This window comes from Lithobates pipiens, unplaced genomic scaffold, assembly GCF_037356315.1.
Source record: "Lithobates pipiens isolate NorthernLeopardFrog02 unplaced genomic scaffold, aLitPip1_a1.2 Scaffold_3, whole genome shotgun sequence".
Taxonomy (NCBI): Eukaryota; Metazoa; Chordata; class Amphibia; order Anura; family Ranidae; genus Lithobates; species Lithobates pipiens.
This window is the reverse complement of record NW_027507790.1, coordinates 180,098,450-180,119,722: the sequence shown is the minus strand read 5'-3', so window position 1 is coordinate 180,119,722 and position 21,273 is coordinate 180,098,450. Positions and strand designations below refer to the sequence as shown.

Genomic DNA, 21,273 nt, shown 5'->3' with positions numbered 1-21,273 from the left:
TCACTTCTTTTCCTAGAAACACAACAGAAAGTGGAAAGAAAATCTCTCAAAGATGAGAGGAAGTAGCCTCTTAGTTGCCACAGTAACAGGTTGCCCTTTGAAATGATTCCCCTTTATTCCAGGTCTGGTGGAAACTAACGTTTTACATTTTTCATCACTTTCTGTTGATCATGTCAAGTCATAAATAGTAACCTTACATGGGGTACAGATCTTTCTTGCTCTACATAAAACCACAACAACAAAAAAATGGTTTTAAATATTGAAAATTAATTATTCAGCTGTACATATTGGATAACTAATATTAATTAGAAGTGTTTTCTGTAGAAGGTTCCTTTTGTCCAGTTAGCTTTTGTGTTGCTGACTGCACTGCATTAACCTTTTTACAGCACAGCAAACTGTATGCATGCTTCCGATACTTTGAAGAAGCGTAGTAATAGATTAAGGGGTCCAGACAGGTGCTAAGGCTGCTAATACAGGTACACAGAATATAGGCAAAATACATAGACTCGTCAAAGTTATTACGGAAATGCAGATAATGAATTAAAAATATGACATTGGTTGGACCAAAGCAAGTTAGGAAAGCAAGAAATACTACAATGGCAAGGATCACTGCTCTTGTTTTCTTACAAGAATTCTCAATGTCTTTGGTGCTCAGCGTCCGGATGATGCCAATGTAGCAGACAGTGGTAATAATCAATGGAAAGAAGAAGAAGACTAAAGAAAAGGTGGTGAAATAATACATATAGACGTTCCGGATTTCCCCCACATCCAAGACATCATGGCAAGTTGTAATGTTTAGTGTGTCTATATACATACTTTGTTTGTATATAAGAAGAGGTAGTGAGCTGGCTATTGATATTATCCAGATGAAGAAGCAGACCAACCAGGCTCTCTTCTTTGTTCTCCAGGTAAGAGCCTTCATTGTGTATACCACAGCCATGAACTGGTCCACACTGATGGCTGTCATGAGCAGGATGGAGCAGTACATGTTGCAGTAAAAGGCAGCAGTGACAAAGCGACACATTCCATCCCCAACGTTCCAGTTATTGCCAAAGAACCTATAAGCGATGTTAAATGGCAGGACACTAACAAACAGGACATCAGCAGCCACTAGATTTAGCATATAGACTACTGCTGGGGCTTTGATTTTTACCTTGAACACACACACAATAATTGCCATAACGTTCAGGGGCAAAGATACAGCAACCACCAGGGTGTACACCGATGGCACCAACTTGGTCAACCACAGACTAGATAGGTAGTATTGGGTAGAATTTGTAATGTTTTTATTGTCTAATCAAAGAGGCAAAAGAAATAAAATTACTCAGAATCTCAAAAACAATAATCTACACCATGAATAAACTATCATTATCTAATATCACAGTATGAAAGCACAGAATACATTTAAATATATTTAGAGGGCCAGCTACATGAACTTTACTAAAATATCACCAAAAAAAATGTATGTCCTTTTTTTCTCACAAATAGAGGTTTCTTTTGGTGGTATTTGATCACCCCTGCAGTTTTTATTTTTTTGCGCTATAAACAAAAAAAAGCGTCAATTTTGAAAAAAACGCATTATTTTTTAAATTTTGCTATAATAAATATCCCCCAAAAATGTATAAAACATTTTTTTCCTCAGTTTAGACCGATACATATTCTTCTACATATTTTTGGTAAAAAAAAAAATTGCAATAAGCATTTATTGATTGCTTTGTGCAAAAGTTATAGTGTTTACAAAATAGGGGATCGTTTTATGGCATTTATATTAATAATTTTATTTTTACTAGTAATGGCGGCAATCAGTGATTTTTATCATGCGCCATATGGCAGACACATCAGACATTTTTGACACATTTTTGGAACCATTGTCATTTATACAGCAATCAGTGCTATACAAATGCACTGATTCCTGTGTAAATGACACTGGCAGTGAAGGGGTTACCAACTAGGGGGCAATGTAAGGGTTAAGTGTGCCCTGGGGAGTGTTTCTAACTGTGCGGGGGCGTGGCTACGTGTGACACATCACTGATCTCTCCCCGATCACAGGTAACAGAGATCAGTGACACTGTCACTAGGCAGAATTGGAAGATGCTTGTTTACATTAGCATCTCCCCGTTCTTCCTCTCCGTGAAGCGATCGCGGGTATCCCCGCGGCGACCGAGTCTGCAGTACCCGAGACCCGACTCACGGAGGTCCCGGCCGGCGTGTGCACGCGATGGCACGGTGACAAATTTAAAGGGATATACAGGTACACCCATTTGCCTGTCCGTGCCATTCTGCCAACATACATCGGCGTGCGCCAGTCGGGAAGTGGTTAAAGGACAAGTTCACCTTTGGAACATGTTACATGTTCCACCCGGTTTTAGGCTGGAACATGCAAATGTGGCTCCTGCACTCCTCCTTCCAATTCCCCCTCCCTGTGACAGCAGATGGGGGTTCTTCTCCCCATACCCGCTGTCGCTTTTTAAAAGTTGCATGGGTGTGTTGGGGTTCACCCACATTGCCACATCGTTCATTCACAGCTTCCTTTGAATAAATAAACTGCAAATACTGTCAGCCACCATGGCAACTTCCACACAAACTCTCTCCTCCCCTGCTGGTCTGACCTTGAGTATTTGAGGGGGTAGGGCTGCCTCCTGCCAACCCATCTGTTGAGAATTAGTCAGGATCCTCATGAATACTCCAGGCAACTCCTCCTAACCTCCCTCCTATTCTTCTAGAAATTTCTCACAAGTAGGAGGATATACCAGAGATGCTTCCTGATGAGCGATACCAGCCTCCCTAGATCACCCACTCGACCCAGATTAAAACACAAGCTTGGCTGCCAGCCAAACCAAAACATTTTACCTACAATGAAAAGATCCTAACATTTCCTACTCTAGCACCCTAGAGGGTGCTACACCAGACTCTCCCATGTGCAACACACAACCTGACCCTTGCAGCAAACAGCCAAAAGAAAAGGCAGACCTGCCCTGACTTTAGATGGTGTAACCACTATATGTACTGCAGAACCTGCTGTCCTCAAACTAATATGTGCAGAGCATTTGCCTGTCTGATTTTTTATAAGAAAGTGGATTGTCTAAACTGCAGTGTATGAACTATTTAGGAAATAAAGAGAGCACAACAATGATTATATAAGTCCAGTAAAAGTTGTACTATCATTTCCACTCCACCACTCCTCTATTCATTTATTTAACACAACTGCAGTCCAGAACAGATTTGAATTGACTGCCAGCACAGGAAATCTGATGATGGAGGAGTTATGAGCGCATTTGCTATTTTTGCATCATGTTTAATACAAACCTTTATTGGACTAATGTAATCAATGTGGAGTTCCCATCATTCAAACACTCTACAGGCCCCCCTGGGGCCCCTTTGGGATGTTCCAGTTGACAGAGAGCTTCCTATAATCATGTAAATACATTGTACATCAGTGTAACATTTGGCTAGCTATCCACATCCACTCAAGAGATCCAGCACTGGACATATTTCGACTTGACATGCATATTAATGCAGGAAAATGCAAGGCCGTTAACCCCAACCCATGTTTTGAGTTTAGCATATAATTTAAAAAAAATGAATAAACATGAAATTAATTTTTTTTTTAATAAACCCAATAAAACACCAAAAAGATGAAAAGGAGTGCCCAGCAACTAAGCAATAACTAGAGTTGTTCCTGAGAACACACAAAAAGCTAGCCTTAAAAGGACTGTAGGGTCTCCGAACTATAAACAGAGGAGGAGTACACAGCAATATGTAGCCCACTGCAATGTGATCCACACTAATTTAGCACAATAAAGTACAGTATAGAGCCATATAGCAAATAACTCTCCATACACAGTCTGTCAACTCTCCCTAAATTACTGCAACACAAACTGACAAATGATTATGGGCCACCCACCCTTTTAAAGAGAGGGTGCTGGCACATAACAAAAGCCCCCATTATTGGTCCTTCTAAGTCAGGCGATCCAAGTTCAAAGGCCAGACAGAGCATGATAGTAAGAATTCGATCTGGCAAATTACGATTAATTCACCCGGACCACAAACACTGAACCTGCAGGTTTTATGGTAAACCCAAACGTCTTCCCCAATATCTCACTGCATTTGCTGGTAGATGTAGAAATAATATCTTCACTGAATATGATTGAAATGTTCATCTTTCCTCCAAATATATGTGAACTCTACTAAGGGCTTTTAAAAGAATAAATCTAAAAAAGCTACACAGATATATACACAGCTCACTCATGCTCTTGGAGGGACTTTCCCTCTTTGTGAACCAAAGTCCTCTTCCCCCTTTCCTCCTTTCTTTTCCCTCTTTATGGTTGAATGCATAGACCTCTAGAATAAATGCAAGTATCAAAAGTGTTATACTGCGCTCAACCTTTCAGACAACCTCTAAATTATTGCATTTATTATTTGCATATGCTGGTTCTGGTCCATTGCGTTTCTTGGTGAAAAATCCACTTAAGCCCTGTACACACTATCAGATTGTCTGCTGAGTTTTTCCTTCAGATTTACCAAAACCATATAATATGAGGACAAACCTTAGGAGTTTCAATGTTTATGCAATCAGGCAGGCCCTTCTACTACATGGTTTTGGTAAATCTGAAGGAAAAACTCAGCAGACAATCTGATAGTGTGTATGGGGCTTTAGGAACATATGAACTTTACAGCAAAATATTCTTTGTCGGTAGTAGATGTCTCCCCTTTATATAGGATCAAATGTCCCCACTAGCCAAAAGTCATATGTTTTTAGTCTGATGTTAGCTGAAGCAAGAGAATTCAAATCCTTTCAGGGTACCCCCATCAAACTGGTTGTCCTGGCATGTCCCTGTCACATCTCCGCATGCCCCACTTGGTAGTGGGAGAGCACCATGGACAGATTTGCATTCTCTTGCTTCTACTAACAGTAAATCTTTACCTGAAGATGTTCCTGTGAAGAAGTGTATTTTGCTCCATTGTACTTTTTACCATAGTAAAATATCTGCCTTTTCTCCTTAATATTTTCTTACAGTATATTTGGAGATAAAGGTATTTAGTAATATATGTCTATTTATAATCTGCAATTCCAATATGGACTACTGTACCACTAAACAAACTAGGCCTGTTCCCTTTAGGTAGCAGGGTTGATGAAATTACATGTCCCTGTATAGTTATTTGTCATGCATGTTTGCCATCATCAGGAAGCATTTGGTCATATCATATACTGTACATTTATTTACGCATTGTCACATATTTGTAGCCAACTTGGAGCCAATAAAACAAAAAAAAATACATTTTGTGTAAAGAGATGCATAGCAGAGGGGTATTGAGCCCTGCACATAAGTTATGCAGGTGTTGTGTACATAATATTTACCTTTTTCGACATACCTGGTAAATTGTGTGGTAGCTCACTACCAAAGAAGGGAAAGGAAGCAGCTGGAATACCTGAAATAAAGAAATGTTCATTTTTTTATGTACAAAAAGTGATATGCATAATATGATGTTAGGACTGTAACACATTACTTCTCAACATGGAAATGTTTTGCAGGAGCATACACCTAGTGTAGATTTTATTGTACCTCCAAGTCCTCCATAATCAAAACCATAGGTGGAAATGTTGTTGTTAAGTTCTGTATTATTGGCTGAAACAAAATAGCAGAAAATCAGAGGTCGAGATATTGATTAGATAGTTTCATCATAACAATTACATTATTTCTGATATACGGCTGATTAGACACTTATTTAAACACTTCTAGAAGCAGTTCTCATAAAAATAGCCACCAATAAAGCTGGCCACACTCTGTTTACGGTTCATCTTATTGCTGCTAGCTCATATGAAATTCAATCAGTGTATGGCCCTGCTGGCATCATTCAATTAAAAAAAAATAGTGAATTGTTCTATTGAACTTTGTTGGAGAAACCAGTCAAACAATTATCCAGCGAAGAGCACCTGCATCCAATCAGATGCAAACACCGTTCAGGTATTCTGACAGCCAGTGTCGGAATACAAATTAAAAACATATGAATCAGGGGGATTCATCTACGTGAATTAAAAACATATGATGCATATGAAAAACACTGGGTCTGATTATATATATATTTGGACTGTGGAAATTAAAGATTAATTCCTTAATTCATTGATACATTTTTTTGATCGATCAAAATTATTTTGATTCGTACTCATCTCTCCGCCGGCTTCCGGGTCTTCAGGGAGTTCCGTCGGAGATCCGGTGACGTCTCGGACATCGACGTCACTGGACTCTTCCCCCCTTCCCCAAGTGCCTCCTTAAGTAGTGAGCACTTAGATCTTTTCTTTCTACCCATGACCTGGCGCCCTTACTGAGATCTAAGGAGACGTGAGAGAAGTTTATGGTCCATGTTAAGCCTTTTGATACCCGCTTGCATGACCACCTGTTTGCACAGGGGTCCATGCCATAAGGTGAGAGTGATTAGTTAGACCGGAGGTGGAGGGATTGTCACGCTACTGTGGGAAAAAAATGACTTACGTCAGTGCTACAGTTTGAATTTAAAATGTACTTGTGTGAACTGTGAAGTTAAGTCATGGATTGTGGAAACGAACTAGTGTCGGGTGATTGTATCTAGTGTATACCACATTTACCACTGACTAATGCAGAGTTGCAATGCAAGGAGATCAGCTAAAAGTAGTTGGATCTGTATGTGCATTATAATTAATCAAAATTAGTCGATTAATCGATTAAAAAAATATTGATTAGTCGAACATGAAAATGTTAATCAGTACCAGCCCTAATACACACACACACACACACACACACACACACACACACACACACACACACACACACACACACACACAGTATCTCACAAAAGTGAGTACATCCCTCATATTTTTTGCAAATATTTTATTATATTTTTTCATGTGACAACACTGAATAAATGACACTTTGCTACAATGTAAAGTAGTGAGTGTGCAGCCTGTATAACAGTGTAAATTTTCTGTCCCCTCAAAATAGCTCAACACACAGCCATTAATGTCTAAACCGCTGGCAATAAAAGTGAGTACACCCCAAATTGGACCCAATTAGCCATTTTCCCTCCCCAATATCATGTGACTCATTAGTGTTACAAGGTCTCAGGTGTGAATGGGGAACAGGTGTGCTAAATTTGATGTTATCTCACTCTCCCATACTGGCCACAGGAAGTTCAACATGGCAACTCATGGCAAAGAACTCTGTGAGGATCTGAAAAAAATAATTGTTGTTCTATATAAAGATGGCCTAGGCTATAAGAAGATTGCCAAGACCCTGAAACTGAGCTGCAGCACGGTGGCCAAGACCATACAGTGGTTTAACAGGACAGGTTCCACTCAAAACAGGCCTTGATCGACCGGATAAGTTGAGTGCACGTGCTCAGCGTCATATCCAGAGGTTGTCTTTGGGAAATAGATGTATGAGTGCTGCCAGCATTGCTGCAGAGGTTGAAGGGGTGGGGGGTCAGCCTGCCAGTGCTCAGACAATACGCCGCACACTGCATCAAATTGGTCTGCATGGCTGTCATCCCAGAAGGGAGCATCTTCTAAAGAAGATGCACAAGAAAGCCCGCAAACAGTTTGCTGAAAACAAGCAGACTAAGGATATTGATAACTGGAACCATGTCCTGTGGTCTGATGAGACCAAGATAAACTTATTTGGTTCAGATGGTGTCAAGCGTGTGTGGCGGCAACCAGGTGAGGAGTACAAAGACAAGTGAGTTTTGCCTCCAATCAAGCATGGTGGTGGGAGTGTCATGGTCTGGGGCTGCATGAGTGCTGCCAGCACTAGGGAGCTACAGTTCATTGACGGAACCATGCATGCCAACATGTGCTGTGACATACTGAAGCAGAGCATGATCCCCTCCCTTCGGAGACTGGGCCGCAGGGAAATATTCCAACATGAGAACAACCCTAAACACACCTCCAAGATGACCACTGCCTTGCTAAAGAAGCTGAGGGTAAAGGTAATGGACTGGCCAAGCATGTTTCCAGACCTAAACCCTATTGAGCATCTATGGGGCATCCTCAAACAGAGGTGGAGGAGCGCAAGATCTCTAACGTCCACCAGCTCTGTGATGTCATCATGGAAGAGTAGAAGAGGACACCAGTGGCAACCTGTGAAGCTCTATTGAACTCCATGCCCAAGCGGGGTAAGGCAGTGCTGGAAAATAATGGTGGCCACACAAAATATTAACACTATGTGCCCAATTTGGAAATCTTCACTTAGGGGTGTACTGACTTTTGTTGCCAGTGGTTTAGACATTAATGGCTGTGTGTTGAGTTATTTTGAAGGGACAGCAAATTTACACTGTTATACAAGCTGTACACTCACTACTTTACACTGTAGTAAAGTGTAATTTCTTGTCACATGAAAAGATATAATAAAATAATTACAAAACTGTGAGGGGTGTATATATATATACTAGACTGTGTATATTATATGTATATATATATGTAGTATATTATAGGTATATTAATACACCACCTGAAGTGTATTAGAAACAGTACACCACAGAATGCACTGTAGATATAGGCTACACTGGATGAAGAGTATATATATATATATATATATATATATATATATATATATATATATATATATACAGTGCCTTGCGAAAGTATTCGGCCCCCTTGAACTTTTCAACCTTTTGCCACATTTCAGGCTTCAAACATAAAGATATAAAATTTAAATTTTTTGTGAAGAATCACCAACAAGTGGGACACAATTGTGAAGTGGAACGAAATCTATTGGATAATTTAAACTTTTTTAGCAAATAAAAAACGGAAAAGTGGTGCGTGCAAAATTATTCTGCCCCTTTACTTTCAGTGCAGCAAACTCACTCCAGAAGTTCAGCGAGAATCTCTGAATGATCCAATGTTGTCCTAAATGACTGAAGGTGATAAATAGAATCCACCTGTGTGTAATCAAGTCTCTGTATAATTGCACCTGCTCTGTGATAGTCTCAGGGTTCTGTTGAAAGCGCAGAGAGCATCATGAAGACCAAGGAACACACCAGGCAGGTCCGTAATACTGTTGTGGAGAAGTTTAAAGCCAGATTTGGATACAAAAAGATTTCCCAAGCTTTAAACATCCCAAGGAGCACTTTACAAGCGATCATTTTGAAATGGAAGGAGTATCAGACCACTGCAAATCTACCAAGTCCTGGCCGTCCCTCTAAACTTTCAGCTCAGACAAGGAGAAGACTGATCAGAGATGCAGCCAAGAGGCCCATGATCACTCTGGATGAACTGCAGAGAACTACAGCTGAGGTGGGAGAGTCTGTCCATAGGACAACAATCAGTCATACACTGCACAAATATGGCCTTTATGGAAGAGTGGCAAGAAGAAAGCCATTTCTCAAAGATATCCATAAAAAGTCTCATCTAAAGTTTGCCACAAGCCACCTGGGAGACACACCAAACATGTGGAAGAAGGTGCTCTGGTCAGATGAAACCAAAATCGAACTTTTTGCCCACAATGCAAAATGATATGTTTGGCGTAAAAGCAACACAGCTCATCACCCTCAACACACCATCCCCACTGTCAAACATGGTGGTGGCAGCATCATGGTTTGGGCCTGCTTTTCTTCAGCAGGGACAGGGAAGATGGTTAAAATTGAGGGGAAGATGGATGCAGCCAAATACAGGACCATTCTGGATGAAAACCTGTTGGAGTCTGCAAAAGACCTGAAACTGGGACGGAGATTTATCTTCCAACAAGACAATGATCCCAAACATACAGCAAAATCTACAAAGGAATGGTTCACAAATAAACGTATCCACGTGTTAGAATGGCAAAGTCAAAGTCCAGACCTGAATCCAATCGAGAATCTGTGGAAAGAGCTGAAAACTGCTGTTCACAAACGCTCTCCATCTAACCTCACTGAGCTCGAGCTGTTTTGCAAGGAAGAATGGGCAAGAATTTCAGTCTCTCAATGTGCAAAACTGATAGAGACATACCCCAAGCGACTTGCAGCTGTAATCGCAGCAAAAGGTGGCTCTACAAAGTATTAACGCAAGGGGGCCGAATAATTTTGCACGCTCCACTTTTCATTTTTTTATTAGTTAAAAAAGTTTAAAAAATCCAATAGATTTCGTTCCACTTCACAATTGTGTCCCACTTGTTGGTGATTCTTCACAAAAAATAAAAATTTTATATCTTTATGTTTGAAGCCTGAAATGTGGCAAAAGGTTGAAAAGTTCAAGGGGGGTGAATACTTTCGCAAGGCACTGTAGGTCCCATATGGGATGATCATTGGGAGGCGGCATTGTCCGCACTGCCCATGGTCTCTTTATCCTCCACACAGAAATTAACCCAACTATTCATTTCACACAGGACCTATCATACCCCTGAGAAATTGTTTAACCTCCCTGGCGGTGATCCAGAGTCTGGCTCGGGTTGGGATTTCAGTGCCATAAGCGGTAACCCCGAGCCAGACTCGGGATCGCATTGCTGGATACAGGGAGAAGTTACTTATCTTGTCTCCTGGATCCAGCGATGTCCTCCACGCTGTGTGATCAAGCCGTCCTCCGCTCGATTCACACAGTGCCAGAATGCCGCCGAGCTCCGTTCCCTGCGACGTTATGGCGCATGGGAGCGGAGATCGGCGCCAAATTCAAAAAAGTAAAAGCACACAAAACACACACAGTACTGTAATCTTACAGATTACAGTACTGTATAAAAAAAATACACACCCCGTTTGTCCCTAGTGGTCTGTCCAGTGCCCTGCATACACTTTTTTATTATAAATACTGTTTTTTCTGCCTGGAATTTGGAGATTGCCCATAGCAACCAAAAACTGTCCCTTTATGTCAAAAGTGATTTTGGACCAACCAGAAAACAGCGATAATAAATTAGAATCACTTGCAGAGGCTTCCAAGGCTTTTGTTGCCATGGTTACCAAAGCTTCTGCACAGTGATGAGCAGTGGGGGAGGCGGTTGGAGCATCTCAGCTCTGATTATAGAACCCGGGGGACAGCACAGCCACACCATCTACTAAGGATTTATAATAGAGGAATATGATGGGGCAATATTGATGGGACAACGTAATCTCATGTTAATGATTGTGGTGGAGGTAATCTTTTTCATTGTTGCCAGTGCTTATGTGGAATTGTTTAATAAAATATTTTGTTTCTCTTTGAAGAATCTCTTTGGAATTTGTCCTCCTTTTATTTATGCTGTTTACTGGTTCAGAGGAACACACCTCACACTTTATTGATTACTATTGGGGTGATGGTTTTGGTGGCCTGGTTGAGGGATTGCTACCTATAATTCTTTTCCTCCCTAGTAACCATTTACCCAGGTGTACCTTGAGTGACTATTTACCTATACAATACATTGTCTGGAGGTATAGTTTTACTATATAGATTCAACATTGTGAAATTTAAAGGATAAGTTTATTATAAATAAAATTAAAAAAATCAGTGCACATTTTTTTTGTAGGTAAAAAAAAAGTGCACTTACCATTTTATTTTTTTATTCTTTATAGAAGCCTGGAAAGTATTGCACCATGCATGACTCCTAGAGACGTGTAAGCTGTCTGCCCTATACAACGTACAGGCAGGCTTTTTCACATGACAGGAAGAATCAATGGACTACCAGAGCTCTCAACAACGCCATGGTAGTTCATTGAGGACTACAAGATGACAGCTTCAAAGGCTGTTGATACTTGAAGTTTTCACATTCACAGAACTCTGTGAATGAATACTACTGTTTTTTTTTTCCTTAAGGTTTTTTTTTTCTTTGTATCTTGGAGACTCAATGGGACACTCCAGATGGATTCCAGGAGAATGAGGACAAGTCTGAAGAGGTGACACCGTTATTTTCAATAACATTACATAGACAATGGGGTTTAGAAGTTCTTTAGACCAGTGTTTTTCAACCTTTTTCCAGTCAGGCTCCCTTGAAAATTATTTTCAGCCTCGAGGCACCGAAGTCCAAGGCTTGGTTCATGTTACTGCATGTCGCGGAACGCACACAAAATTGCGCTCCTTCCTGACACACAGACAGATGCTCTGCTCTTTAAAGAGGGATTTCACTGGAAAAAAATATATTAAAAGCCAGCAGCTATAAATACTGCAGCTGCCGACTTTTAATAAATGGACACTCACCTGTCTCAGGGTCCAGTGATGTCAACAGCCGAGGCCGATCGATCGCTCGGGTCTCGGCTGCTGCCGCCGCCATTCTAGGTGTGGGAATAAGGAAGTGAAGCATTGCGGCTTCACTTCCCAGTTCCCTACTGCGCATGCGCGAGGAATAGGAATGGTCCGTGCTGTCTCTGGGACCCGTGTGTGTCCCAGCTGACAGCGCGCCAGGACAGGAAGAGGCATAGACTACCGTGGGAGTCTATGCCCAGAAGTGGGTGCAAATACCTGTCTTAGACAGGTATCTGCACCCACCTCCCCCCTGAAAGGTGCCAACTGTGACACCGGAGGGGGGGAGGGTACCGATGAGCGGAAGTTCCACTTTAGGGTGGAACCCCACTTTAACTGCATCTGGACCCCCCACTGCACATTTACCGCTGCAGGGCGGCCCCGGCTGCACGAAACAAAGTACCTGTACATTGCTTCCGCTTCGGGGATTGGGGCTCGCTGCCAGTGACCCACTCCCGCTGTGATTAGACACAATCAGTGGGTCCAGAGGCCACAATGGCTGCCAAAACCTGTCGATCATTCACTGGAGAGGCAGAACAGCAGTCTGCCTATGTAAACAAGAGAGAGATCTTGTGTTTGTGTTCCTCCAATCAGTCAATCCTCCACACAGTTAGAATTCACTCCCTAGGAGCACTTTGACCGCCCCTGGTGTCAACCCCTTCCCTGCCAGTGTTATTTATACAGTGACAGTGCATTTTTTAGCACTGATCAATATATTAGTGTCACTGGTCCCCAAAAAATGTCACTTAGTGTCAGATTTGTCCGCCGCAATGTCGCTGTCCTGAAAAAAAATGCTGATCGCCACCATTACTAGTAAAAAATATAAATGCCATAAATCTATCCCATAGATTATAGATGCGATAACTTTTGCGCAAACCAATCAATATACGCTTATTGTGATTTTTTTACCAAACATATGTAGCAGAATACATATTGGCCTAAACTGATGAAGAAATTCGATTTTTTTTAAAATGTTATTGGATGTATCTTATAGCAGAAAGTAAAAAAAATATTATTTTTTTTTTTTTCAAAATTGTCGGCCTTTTTTTGTTTATAGCGCAAAAAAGAAAAACAGCAGAGGTGATCAAATACCACCAAAAGAAATCTCTATTTGTGGTAAAATAAGGAGATCAATTTTGTTTGGATACAGCGTCATACGACCGCGCAATTGTCAGTTAAATTGATGTAGTGCTCTATGGCCTGGTCATTAAGGGGTTGAAACCTTCTGGGGCTGAAGTGATTAAGGTTGCCATTAATTCTTAATAGTACGGTATAAAGAGTAAACCGCGCTATTCAAACAAAAAATTAAATAATAACTACCCTATAAGCGGCAACCCTAATCGTAATACTCCGATAACAAACTAAATAAGTGAACAGGGTGGGCTGCGCTAAAAACAAAAAATCTGTGTCTAAAGTCTAATCAAAAAACCTCAATAGTCATAAAAAACAATTTTTGGTGAAAAATTTTTTTTTACGAATGATGAAATTATATAAGTGAATAATGTCTTATCATCATATCAATAAAAAATATTATAAGTGAAAAATTGAATTATAAAACAAAACCAATAATGAAATTAGCAGAAATGATATACCCCTAATGTGTAAATCATATACAATAAAGAGAAAAGTAAACCCACACACCAATCAGATAATTCAAGTGAGTAAACTAGAAAAAACAAAAAATATTTTCAAAAACAACAAAAAATTGTATATATTGAAACAAAAATTGTCCAAAAAGTAATATAATGTTGCTTCCTCCAAGGTGATATTAAGGTGTAGGAAACCCACAAAGTCCTGTGTGAAAAAACATTCCAAACAATCCTCCACCAGTGAGAAGGGGGGCCGCTTACCAGAGTTTTAGATCCCAGTGTTAGTGAGATCAACAAAGCCACAGCACAGAAGTTCTGGATGAACCGTCACAGGCACCACACTGCTCTTGTATCCAATACGAAGCCTCCAGTCAGGAAACGAGGGTATCGTGGATCATATGGAAAAATTCAAAAAGGCACTCGCATAGCGTAAAACCACTTAGTTTTAATAAAGTAAAATATAAAATATTGCACTCACATGTACATAGAAGAAAACGATCGTATAAAAAAAGAACGAGCCGGCCGGACTCGTATGCCGCCCGCACTTCCTAGTTGGGCGTAGAAAGCGGAGACGTCAGAACGCCTACCTCCCTACGCGCGTTTCGTCACGAACGGACGTGTTCACGGGATGCGGGACGGCGTTCTGACGCACCGCCTAAATACAAAATAGTAAACAAACAGCCTCGGTCTGAGCTCCATGTTGTCTCTCAATCTGCCATATTAGATGAGGGAAAAAGGACTAAATTGCCCATATTATCACCTAATCCACCATTTTACATAATGGAAAAAAAAACTGAAGTTGCCCTACTGTTACATAAAGCACGACCTTTATCCATAACCATCGAAATTACTCTGAGAATCATGGATTAAGAACACAAAAATATTATAAAAAAACAATGAATACAAAAATTCAGCGAAAAGGGGAAAAGGAAAGGGATAGGAAGACCATCCCCAAAATATCTTAAAAAATACCGTTAATTAAAATAATATTTAATAAAATACTAAATGCAAAGATGATACTAGATATGAGTCAGCACAGACAAATCGATCCAAGTGTAAAAAGGGCTTATGTGGCAAAAAATATGGTATAATATTTTACATATCCAAATACCAATACCCCAAAATATGCCAGCACCAAAAAAGGTAAAATGATGGTATCAGAAAAAATAATAAAAATAAAAATAAAAAACAGTAAACATAAAACGCCCCCCTTTTTTTAGCAGAGATTCATGGAACTCACACCAAGTTCACAATCCTAGAGGCAACAGAAAGCCTAAACGATATAAGCTGTTCAAACCAATTATAAATTGTTCAAGCGTTATCAATAAACGCATTTACGTCTACTTCGATATTAAGGCCATAAGGGTTGTAACTTTTTAATTTGTGTATCCACATCATTTCGAGCTTCAAAATGCTCCTGACCAGATGGGTTCCCCTCCAATGGGCTCTCCCTTGGCGCATAACAGAGACCCTACCAACACAATCTTTTTGGGGATTGATAAGTTCAATCCCCATTGGAGGGGAACCCATCTGGTCAGGAGCATTTCGAAGCTCAAAATGATGTGGATACACAAATTAAAAAGTTACAACCCTTATGGCCTTAATATCGAAGTAGATGTAAATTAGGTAGTAAATGTAATTAAGGTACACTACAGAGAAAATGATGTGTACATCTCAAGTTGTAATTTTCAGAGGGCAGCTATCTTGATCCGTATCTGATTTTTCATTCAGGCTTTAGTACTGCACCATTCCACTCCCAACCTCCTCCCAATAATGGTTTTAGGTCAATTAGATAAACCCATGGCCCCTTTCACACAGGGCTGAACCGTCCGAGCGGAATCCACCTGCTCAAGGGATCTCTCTCTGCTGATTCCCACTGAGCAGGCGGATGACTGGTCCGTGTCCATTCCACTATGCAGAGCAGAAAAGGACAGAGCCCGCTCTCCTGTATGAGGCCGTCAGATGGAAATGGACTGCATGTCCGTTTTCATATGATTGTTATCCGATCCGACCTGCTGGGCCGGTTGTCCATCTGTTTTCAGCTGATTTTGTCGAATCAGATGCCAGGCGGGTATCAGCAGACACATGTCCACTGACATCCACCTCCCCATAGAGGACAATGGGTGGCCCAATCAGATCTGCCTGAAAGACGGATAGGCGGTTGTGTGAAAAGGACCTATACATTTTTAAATGTATGTTTTAGATCTGTTTGTATTATGTTTAATTTTTCTTTTTTTTGTTTTAGAAATAACAGTGAATACAAGGTGAATCCATGACATAAGATTCCTGGAACACTATGGGCTTTCTAAAGAGAGAGTCTGTTTCCTTTTAGATTCTCAGGAAGAGCAATAAGGATAATGAACCGTTGAATGAGTGAAATACTTGTATAGCGCACAATGCGAACTGAATCGCCTCTAGGCGCTGCGTTCAGTTCTTTAAAGTGAACCTGTGGACACAATATGGACATTTGTGTATTTAAATATTCTTAATCAGCAGTAAACGCAGGGCTCAAGTCCTGCGGGAATGCATGGGAACGGAGTTCCTGTACTTTTTCCACAACAGGAACTCAGTTCCCGTTAGCAGCCGCGTCCTGCAAGACTTTGAAGTATGCAAACTGTGTGGCAGGTGCTACACCAGCAGCCGCCAACACAGCTCGCAATAGTAATTGCCGCACACCAGGGGTGGACTGACCATTCAGGCATTGCCAGTAGGGGGCCCCATGACAGCTTCCTCTTCGATCTACCTGTCAATCACAGCTAACTGATGGGTAGATCAGGTCCCTGCTGCTAATAGATTGTATTTAGTCAGACCTCTTGTGATGCGCGCCTCCCAGCCGGCTCCTCCTGATTTTCTGTCACCTCATCACCCCCCAGTCTCCTGCATACTTGCTCTGTGTGTCCCGTTGAATCCCCCCTCTCCTCTATCTTCAGTGCCATATGATGAGAGAACCCAGAGGAGGAGCACAGCTATTCTGCTCACAGGACATGCAGGGAGAGAGGTGAGCTGAGGGAGGAACATCAGTTTGGGGTGGTAAGCTGAGCACAATGCCTTGCAAAGTTTAATGCCAGGAGGGAAGTTTATGTGGAAATATGTGAAGGGTTGGAAAAGCAGCGAGTGTGTGTTGGAGCCCTGCAGAGTTTGCAGCCTCTCAAAGTAAAAATACATCTCCTAAGCAGGAACACATCACTATCTCCCCAAGCATTCTGTCCAGATAATGTGCAGTTAATTTATGACCTTTCCGTTTAACCCTGTGTTATCCAAACTCTGTTCAATGAAAACTCGCCACATAAACACTCTATATACAAAATAACATTCCCCCATAAAGATCAGAACAGGATGTTCACATTTGCATGGAAGCACAATTGAATGAATGCTGATTATTCAGACAATTACTGTATTTATGTTTATTGATGATTGTTTTTTTTATTTTATTTACTAACAGTTAAGCTTCATACACACAATACGAAAATTGGATGAAAAATACCACTTTTGAAGTGTTCGTGCATATGAGCGTATCTTTTTTTTTTTTTTGGTGGGGGAGTGGATCTTGGGTGGGAGTTCCCACCCTTTTTTCCCCAGGACTTGACCCCTGAGTAAACAAAATTTAAAACAAACTCTCTCTTTGATCTCTATAGAGCAGCTCCTGCTCTATGTTTACCTGTTAGGATACGAAGTACTGATATCTGGAAATAGCAAGGGTGACTTGATCGGTGTAGCTGTACAAAGGAGACTGGACTCAAACTAGGTTTATAATAAGATTTATTAATAACAGAGCAAAACCATTCAACACCATAAACAGTGTACATGCAACAGTGAAACATGCATGATAACTACAACCTAAAATTGAACGTCAGTGCTTCTGCTGTGAACTTTGAGAATGAATTGTTCTACAGTGTCTACAGCTACACAAGAAAATATTTTGTAAAACAATTAATTTACATGTGGCCATAATAAATAAATACAAAATTACACTCAATTGCCATGCATTCTGTTTTCAGCGAATATTTTAAACAACTTGAAGTTGTTCAAGTTGTTCTTTCAAAAGCTTAGCTCAGTCTTGGGATGGCTTATTTTATAGTCCATTTTCTGACTAGTAAGACCATTTGAATACTTAAAGTGTTACTAAACCCAGGATCCTACATTCATTATATCTGGTCTCCCACAGTACACAGAAGATGGAAATGCAATTATTTTAGTAAATATAACTGCTAAATACCTTTTCTCATCACTTTATAGCAGCCTTGTGACTTCTATCAGTGTCTGCTTAAAGCTTTTGGAAGGAGTTTTCATTCTACTCTGACTGTCCTATGAGGCTGCAGGACCCCTGGCCCTCTCTCTGGACTGATATGGCTGATTGGCCCTGTGCCAACTACATGCACCCTCCCAAGAAAAAAAAAACTATCTAGCAATACACACCTCATTGAGCATGTGCAGAGTGACTCAAAAGTTTTATCAGGAGATGGAAGAAGGGGAGGATCAGAGCTGACAGGATCAAACAGCTTTTTTACACAATGTGGAGGCTTAACCCCTTAGGTCCCACGGTGAGTATAGCAAGTATGCTTTACTGCATATACAGACTGATTTTACTGTTGTGGGTTTAGTAACACTTTAAAATCATTAGCCTTGCCACAGGTTCACTTAAAGTTTGAGATACTGAGCTCTGTAGGCAACAGGCTTTTTTCAACAAAGCAGATAAGGATAGGAAATATGTCAAAATGAGTCAAGAGCTCCACCTGCCGACTCCTTATAAAAAAAAAAATTAATGTGAATTATATCATATTTATTTTACTAAAAATGTATTTTGTAAATATAATTTTATTCTTGGCAATAATAAATAAAATATACACAACTACTATGTATTCTGTTTAAAAGAATATGTTGTATATGTTTAGAAAATGCATATAAAATTATTGATGGTAGATCCTGACATTGTATATGTTTTTTTGTGCAAGCATATTCTATAAAGAACTGTAAATTCTCCTTCTGAGATAAAATTGGTTACAGGACTGGAAAATTCATAAAGCCATTATTGAACTGACATAATCCATTGACTTGTACTGAGGTAGGATGGAATAAAGCTGCATTGCATTGTACCATTAAGTAGGAAGCATGGCCAAATCCAACTTTGCGACTTCACTTGAATTTGCACAATTTCAAAGGCACATGTCAATGTGACTTCAGGTGTGACTTGGCTGACATCTTAATTTCATGTACATATGCCTATGCAAGTCACACCTGAAATTGGCAAAAATAGTGTACAAACTTCCTTTTCAAATCATTGCAGCACAACAAAGTCGTGTTGCACTGATTTGAGCAGTTCCCCTTCAGACAATAGGATGCGACTTTTCATGCGATTCTGACCTGTCAAATCGCATGACAGGTTGCACCAGTGTGACCGGGGGCTAAATGTAATGAGAAAACCTGTATTAAATATTGATAAATTATGGACAGAAACTAATTTTTTAAATATTAACACACACTGATGAGACTATTTACATTAAAGTTTATCTAAAGCAGATGTTTGCAGTGTTCGTAGGGATTGGATAAAACAATTGTCGGGTACTTTTTATTATCTGTTTTGCATTAGGAAGATTTCCATTAACTTTTTGTCCTGGAGACACAACAGGAAGTGAAAGAAATCTCTCTGAAATGAGAGGAAAGCTCCACTTAGTTGTCACTATAACAGTTTGCCCTTTGAACAAATTTCCCTAAATTCCAGGCCTGGTGAAAACTGTAAAGTTTTGGATTTCACATCATTTTCTGTTGATAATGCTCACCAAGACAATTAGAGATCTCCATAACAAGGAAAGTCATATACAGAATAACAACCTTGCAAGGTTTAACCTTGCAAATTCTTTCCTGCTCTAAAAAATAAATAATAATAAAGATATACAAAAAAAGGTTTGCTCGGTTGTACATATTGGATTACTAATATAGAGTAGAAGTGTTTTCTGTAGAAGATTCCTTTTGTCCCGTTAGCTGTTGTGTTGCTGAATGCACTGCATTTGCCTTTGCCTTTCTACAGCCTAACAAGCTGTATGCATGCTTCCGATACTTGGAAGAAGCATAATAATAGATTAAGGGATCCAGACAGGTGCTGACACTGCTAATACAGGTACACAGAATATAGGCAAAATACATAGACTCATCATAATTATTACGAAAATGCAAATAATGGATTAAAAGGATGACATTGGTTGGACCGAAGCAAATCAGGAAACCAAAAAAGACCACAGCAGCAAGTATCACCGCTCTTGTTTTCTTACAAGAATTCTCAATGTCTTTGGTGCTCAGTGTTCTGATGATGCCGATGTAGCAGACAGTGGTAATAACCAATGGCAAGAAAAAGAAAACTAAAGAAAAGGTGGTAAAGTAATACATATAAAAGTTCTGGAGGTCACCTAAATCCAAGACATCATGGCAAGTTGTAATGTTTACTATGTCTATAGTTTGTTTGGATATAAGAAGAGGTAGTGAGCTGGCTATTGATATTATCCAGATGAAGAAGCAGACCAGCCAGGCTCTCTTCTTTGTTCTCCAGGTAAGAGCCTTCATTGTGTATACCACAGCCACGAACCGGTCCACACTGATGCCTGTCATGAGCAGGATGGAGCAGTACATGTTGCAGTAAAAGGCAGCAGTGACAAAGCGACACATTCCATCCCCAACGTTCCAGTTATTTCCAGAGAACCGATAAGCGATGTTGAATGGCAGGACACTAACAAAGAGCACATCGGCAGCCGCTAGATTTAGCATATAGACCACTGCCGGGGCTTTGATTTTTACCTTAAACACACACACAATAATTGCCATGACATTCAGGGGCAAAGATACAGCAACCACCAGGGTGTACACCGATGGCACAAACTTGGTCAACCACAGACTGGATAGGTAGTGTTGGGTAGTAACTGTAATTCTTTCATTGGGGACTAAGAGCAACATTTCTAAAGACAAAAGAAACATAATTGTTTAGATTATCAAAAAGGTTAAAGCCTAGCTTTCAGTCTTGCACAGTAGTATAGATTTCTCTTCTGTACTGAAATTGCTTACTCTCTGATTTCATTGCACAACACTGAATTGAGATCTATAAACTTGAAGGATTTACAGTGCCCCGAAAAAGTATTCATACCCCTTGAAATTTTCCACATTTTGTCATGTTACAATCAAAAACGTAAATGTATTTGAAGGAAAGTCATAAATGGTTTTCAAAATGTTTTACAAATAAATATCTGAAAAGTGTGGTGTACATTTGTATTCAGCCTGCCTGAGTCAATACTTTGTAGAACCACCTTTTGCTGCACTTACAGCTGTGAGTCTTTTTGGGGATGTCTCTACCAGCTTTCCACATCTAGAGAGTGACATTTTTGACCATTCTTCTTTGCAAAATAGCTCAAGCTCTGTCAGATTGGATAGAGAGAATCTGTGGACAGCAATTTTCAAATCTTGCCACTGATCTAAACCATTCCATTGTAGCTCTGGCTGTATGTTTAGGGTCGTTGTCATGCTGGAAGGCGAAGTCTCAAGCCTTTTGCAGAT

The 21,273-nt window shown here is 40.2% G+C and overlaps 1 protein-coding gene and 1 pseudogene across 2 annotated transcripts in view; both read right to left on the bottom strand.

The window, feature by feature from the left end:
* Positions 1-301: 301 nt before the first annotated feature.
* LOC143941253 (proteinase-activated receptor 1 pseudogene) lies at positions 302-1,282 on the bottom strand (annotated as a pseudogene).
* Positions 1,283-17,479: 16,197 nt separating this feature from the next.
* The window catches only part of LOC143940812 (proteinase-activated receptor 1-like), a 50,845-nt gene continuing 47,051 nt past the window's right edge, over positions 17,480-21,273 (bottom strand). For both annotated transcript variants that reach the window (XM_077462572.1, XM_077462571.1), the window contains one exon: positions 17,480-20,681. In XM_077462572.1, coding sequence (XP_077318698.1) covers positions 19,666-20,681 — 1,016 coding nt within the window. In that variant the 3' untranslated portion in view covers positions 17,480-19,665. The remainder of the gene's footprint in view (positions 20,682-21,273) is intronic.